Source organism: Passer domesticus, chromosome 1 (genome assembly GCF_036417665.1).
Source record: "Passer domesticus isolate bPasDom1 chromosome 1, bPasDom1.hap1, whole genome shotgun sequence".
In the NCBI taxonomy this organism is placed as follows: domain Eukaryota; kingdom Metazoa; phylum Chordata; class Aves; order Passeriformes; family Passeridae; genus Passer; species Passer domesticus.
In genome coordinates, this window is record NC_087474.1 from 37,060,216 (window position 1) to 37,066,404 (window position 6,189).

The following is a 6,189-nucleotide window of genomic DNA, read 5'->3' on the forward strand; positions in this document are numbered from 1 at the left end:
AAAATATTTCAGAATGTACTGAAATGAGATATTTTCTATAGTTCTGTCAGAGTAATCATTTCACCTAGCTTCAGAATTTTCAACAGCAAAAGCCAAATGATCAGGAAAGTGATTTTTTTCCCTTTCAGATCACACCTTGTACTTCCCAGCAAGGTGACTTGAGACTCTGTCTGACTAAAACTACCCAAATGTTCCGTAAAAAAATAGAAGTCAGAAAAATATATCTGGTTATGAAATGGAAGGGAAGCCTTTGGTTTCTTAACTACATTTCTGTGCCAAAATTAGATTTAAATAAATATTAGAAAACTGTATTTGGAGTCTGCTTCTAAGATCTAGATGGTGGTTTTTCATTCTATCATAAACTGAAATTTAGAATAATCTGTGGATTTTTAGCTATGATTACTTATCTCCAATTAAGGAAGCTATAATCCTAGGTTTTATCAGTATCATAAATATCCTCTTCTATGAACTAGGCGTCCACTAGTGTATTACCTTTCTTACAGGGAATTCATTTGAAAAACAAAACAAAAGAAACAAGCAAATAGTTTTTTACAAATAAACAGAAAACAACTACAGAAAGAGGTAACAGCTAGCTAGCCCTTGCATCAAAGGAAAAAGTGAAAGGCTAATCAAGTTAAAATGTGTTTGGTAAACCAACCCCTCTTGTTCTCCAGGCCAAAATCCTTCCTTACCCATCCATTTGTTTGGAAAGCCTTGCCTTCAGAGCAAGGTCTGCATTACACGGTAAAAACACTGCCTTACTAACGAGACCACAGAAGTGGCTGAGGCATCAAAGTGTCAGTAGATGTAAACAGAAATAACATCAATGTTCACACATTCTGAACATATAGGCTAGGAAAATGTTTCAATATTTAAAACCTACCTGCAGATTATTGCAGCTGATCACAGAAAATATGTTTACTTGCTTCAAGAAGAAAACTTCTATTCCTTTATATTAAGCATGTACATATACATACGTACATATATACATATATATGCATAAAGTCTACATTAATTTCAGACATTTGTTTTCACAAATGCTACAATAAGGCACATGTCAAAAGTGAGGTGAGAGAACTGTGCCTCAAGCAAAACAGAAGATTTGGTTATGACTACCTCAACACGACCAACAACATTATTTCCCAGGAGACAGAGAAGGAAGAAAAGGAAAAGCCAACAGAAAATACTGAAGCACATTCTTGAATATTTCAAGAAGAAATGCAAAAAGATGAGAATATCTGAAAGTGGAAATCTCAAGAACAATTTCATTTCCTTACTGTTAACTGTGGCATTAATCCAGTCCAGGAGCAACCTGGATGTTTGCATATTTGTATACAACTAAGCTTATTCAAGAGGAGAATTATGAACAGGTTTGTAGGGCTTTTTTTCCTCTCTCTCCATTCTCCCAGCAGTTCAACACAGTTGGAAGAGACCATGTCTCTGCAGCAATAATACATTGACTTCTACCCTTCCCACACTACAAACTTTCCATTACACAAAACAGATATGGCAACAACAGTTTTTGTCTTATTCTGTGACAACTCTAGATAGGTCAAGATTAAAATTAGTCAGCAGATCCAGGTGAAAAAGTGGTCTGTGTTGTTAGAGCTCATATTCCTTTATCCAGCCTACCTGGATATAATTCAACATATTGGCATAAAACCAACTGATTTCATTGTGCTGGCTGAAGCACAGGGGACTTGCACTTGCCAGTCTACATATGGCACATTTTGTGAGCTCCTTTTTTAAAAAAAAAGCAAATAAATTGAAAGTAATTGTTTTCTGCCTAAAACGTTACCTATGTGATCACACACACTCCTATACACACAGCCAGCACTATTTACTTGTGCTGTTTTACTCTGGTGTTTTTATACTAACATTCACATAGCTTTAAAAGGGATATAAAACATTGCTTTCTCTCCAGAAGTCATTTCTGGTGGCACCAAGTAATTTAAAACTTATTTCTGTTTCACAGCTTTTAGTCACAATCTTTCCATAACTACTCCTCAAGGGAGGAGGTTTTCTCATACAAATATTTCAAAGTTTTCTCAAGCAGTACACTAAAATATTACTTTATTTACGTATTTTTGTTACGCTACTTCTTAACATTTTCTGCCTAAAGAGTATCTGTAATAGAATTCTGGCTGCAGTTGTCAGTTTTCAAGTCCTTTGAAGGTAAGTTGCCAATGATAACCCAACATTAAATAATTTAAAAATGGACTTTTTACAAGACTTAATATTCATCATCTCAACAGGATCTTGAACTTTTTGCTGGAATCTTGACAAGACTTCACTTACTGTATAGATCACAATAGGTGGAAATGCTAGTTCTGCTTTATATTGCTTTGCATGGTATGAAACCGAAAACCTGTAAAACAAGAACTTTTACACATGAGATCACAAGGAAATTTTAATATTTGTATTTTTAAAGATTAGAAAAGTATAAAAAAAGTGTCCAGAAGCCCTCATGTAAAAGGTGAGAAGAATGTCAAAGCTGGAAAATATTTGCAACTTGACTCAGTTAAATGGCAGGTTTGCTCAGCTGCAACTCAATATGCACCCTGCCAATTCAGATCCTTAAGTGATGCCCAAATAAACATATCTTAATCCAAACATACACAGAAATACTGTGCATGGTCTTCAGATGGTGTCAATCATAACAGTGCTGTTGAGATCCACAGAGCTATGACACTTTTTACCAAGGCAGGACGGTGGCCCATTGAAATGGCTTTGTAGCAAAAACAGAGATTAGAAAGAAATATTACTTCCCAAGAGTTATTACTTCCAAAATTTCAAAGTATTTCATACAGCTCTCTTGTGAACTTTGATAACTGAATGCATGCAGGTATAAATGAGCCAAATGTGTCAGTCTGTTTGCTAGTTAAAAATCGTTGGCAGATCATATACCACAATTTTACTTTTACCTATATCTTTTAGTTATATCTTTTACTTTTAGCTATATCCCACTTATAACCCCTCTAATGCTTTAGCTTAAACATTTTAAGTAAGTTCTCTGTTCCTGCATGATCAATTTCTCAACACTGCTTACAAAAGCTGAAATTTACTTAAAAGCCCATTCTTGGAAAAGTGAGTGTTTCTGCAACTTTGAAAATATTGTAAGCATACTAAAGTAATATCACACCTTTGGTTTTCACCTGAAATATTTCCCTATAGCATACAATCAGCATTAAGGACATGAAAATTACTCTAATTTCATTTATGCCTTACATTTGGAGCTGTCAAAGGTTAGTAAATGATCTGGTGACTAAGTCTAGTTCTCTTTGCAAAGGCAATATAATAGAGTGCTTATTTTTAAATGACAGTTGAAAGGATGCAAAGTGTATGGGCTTCAGTGTAATTCAGTGTTCTGTGTTGTTGCAGTAATTACTTAAACGTGAATTCAGTATGATATGATACTTTAGAAAACGTTTATAAGAAGCAATCCCGATAGACTGAAGCATACCACATCTTTTCTCTTAAGGTAAATTAGAACCCAGTTATTTTATAACTCCGTAATTTAACTAATTTAATTTAGAGCTATTATGATAATACATTAATCATAGCAGCATATGCAGGATTATAAACTTTGCCACAATTGCACAGCTGAATCAGCCAAATGTTTTCAGTTTGGCCCGACACCTCACACTACACAGTCTGTGGATTCAATTCTGGCTCTTCTTAGGTCAGTGGCAAAATTCCCACTGAATTCACTGCATCCAGAATTTTGGTCTGTGTGCCTAGCTACTGTGTAATACCTACATGTAATAGGTACACAACTTAAAGGAATCCCATCAATATCAACATGTGAGTCCCTACTACCAGCATACACTCAGAAATAAAAGGATAAATATTTACAATTACTTTTAAACAACCACTTTTCTTCTCTAAATGGATAACATTTTTTTCCCTAGAGAATTTATTTTAGAGGGGTTTTGACATCCACTGATAAAATCTTTGCTCCAACTTTTAGTCTGCTTCCTCTTTTGACTTGTGAAAGGGGCACAAGGAAGCAAAATGGAAAAGGAGATGCTGCTGCAGAAGCACTCCAGCTCAGAAACATCCAGGTGACAGTCAATGGAAGAAACACTGAGTTTGCTTTCATTTCCCACCTGCATTTGAGTGTATCACTTTCTTAGCAAGCATTTTCTCAAAATGCCAACACCTGAGGTACCAGGCTCCCCATCATTGCAACACTTTTGTCATCAAGATTACTGAATGAGCTACAGCAACCTCTGGACTTTTAAAGAGTACAAATTACTCCTTCAGGCAAATAAACTTCTCAGGAAAAGACACAAAGTTACTTTGGGGACTAACATAAACAACAACAAACAAAAGCAAATTGACACAGAACACAAGCACAACTTAAGCTGTTACCTTACCCTTGAAGGATTAGGTCAGTGACCTCTGCAAACCCACTTACCCGAATAGTGGACTTAAAACCCAAGGGGGAACACACAACTAGAACAAATTCTAGTGAGATTTCCCGACATTGCAACCAGATCCACAAACAGTTGGGTTTGTTCCTCAAAGCAGGGACCGGTGACAGCCATGCAGTACAGTAAAGAAACCGTACATGACAGCTTTGGCTCTGGGTAAACTGCATTCAGTGTTTAGCACACAAGGGTCATGAACCTCAACACTTCTTTCAATAGTTCGTGGAACACCACTCCGCTCTATGTCTTCAAAGTCAGGATCTGATTTTGGGAGAACTGCCTGTGTGCTGTTTAGCCTTCAAAGAGAGCATCTGTCTCCCCGAACAAGTAAGGGAGGAGGAGACAACAGCACACAGGGCAATATTTTCAACAGTGCTTTCCGGGCATTAAGATCGTAAAAGCCAAAAGAGATTTCGGGGACTCTTCTCAGGTTCACTGGCGTTTGCCAGACGAGAAATGCTTTCTGCAAAAATTATCAAAGAAGCCGCTGTCAAATGCCAAAACGCGCGCGAACACCGCTCCTCTCCTTTCGCCTCTGCAAATAAAAGACATAAGGCGCAGCTCGGCGGAATTTGGGAGCAGGGAGCTCCTCTCCCTCCGCACCCGCTGGACGGGAAAGGAGAAAAGGCTCGCCCTGCCCCGGAGGGACCGAGCGGGCAGTACAAGTGTCGGGCAAGTTGGCCTCGCGGCTGCCCCGCGCGGACCTCGGGGCTCCCGTCCCGCCGAGCCCCGCCGCGGCCGCCCCCTTACCGTGCCGGGGCTGGGGCTTGGCGCCCGGCGGCTTCTCCTTCCTGCCGCCCGCCGCGCTCCGCATCCGCCAGCACGCCGCCCCCCTGCCCAGCGCGCCGGCCATGCCGCGGGCGGCACCGCGATCCCGGCGGGAGAGCGCGGGGGCGGCGGCGGAGCGCGGGACGCGCTGCCCGGCGGCGGCGGCGGCGGGCGGGAGCGGCGCGGTCCCCGCGGACCCGCCTCCGCCCGGGCCGGTGTCAATCAGCGCGGGCGGGCAGCGCCCAGCCCGGGCAGCGCCGCCCCGCGCCCCCCGCCCCGCTCTCCGGGGCGCCGGAGCTGCCCTGGGCACGGCGCCCGCCCCCCCTGCCCGGCCGGGGCCGTGCGCCGCCGGCCCCCTGCCCGTACCGTAGGGAGGGAGAGCATCGGAGGCGGCGGTGATGCGCTCCCGGGATGAGAAGAATTCCGCTCTTGGGAATGACAGCCGTCGGCGCAAACCTCCTCCTGCCCGCCGGCAAGTCCTCCTACAGCACCTTCCCTGAAAAACATGTGTACGTTACCTCCTGCCATCAAAATCATTGGTTGTGCACACTCCTGACTCCATACCGATGAGTAACTCAACCTGAGATTCCCACTTCCCACAAGACCATGTGTGGTGAGACAACAGCCTGCCTCCCTCCTTCCCTCACCTCCGCGGAGCACCCTCTTCTTCCTCGCTACAGTCCCGGGGACTCCTCCGGCCATCGAGTTCCTTCCCTGGCTTTGGCGAGGGATGGCCAAAATTTCTGTAGAAGGATTACTGCAGTGCAAGAAACATAATGCGCATAACTTTGGTTTGCAATCTTAGTAATAAATCCGCTTGCATATCAAATTATAGTAGTGACTGCAGCAGCCCTGAAAAGTTATTCCATGGTTGTTTTTTCATTTTTCATACACACATATATATATGTGATCATCAGTTCCACAAAATGTATCCATCTTTCTGTATGGACACGGAAATACAGAGAAAATATATGCAGAATTTGCACTG

The 6,189-nt window shown here is 42.1% G+C and overlaps 1 protein-coding gene across 3 annotated transcripts in view; it reads right to left on the reverse strand.

Moving 5' to 3' along the window:
* The window catches only part of ZNF385D (zinc finger protein 385D), a 410,794-nt gene extending 405,041 nt beyond the window's left edge, over positions 1–5,753 (reverse strand). The window contains exon 1 of one of the 3 annotated variants that reach the window (XM_064414290.1): positions 5,720–5,753. In XM_064414290.1, coding sequence (XP_064270360.1) covers positions 5,720–5,738 — 19 coding nt within the window. In that variant the 5' untranslated portion in view covers positions 5,739–5,753. Of the gene's footprint in view, positions 1–5,183; positions 5,369–5,567; positions 5,637–5,719 lie in introns of those variants that run through there. The other 2 variants (XM_064414306.1, XM_064414280.1) reach the window with 2 other exon arrangements.
* Positions 5,754–6,189: the final 436 nt, after the last annotated feature.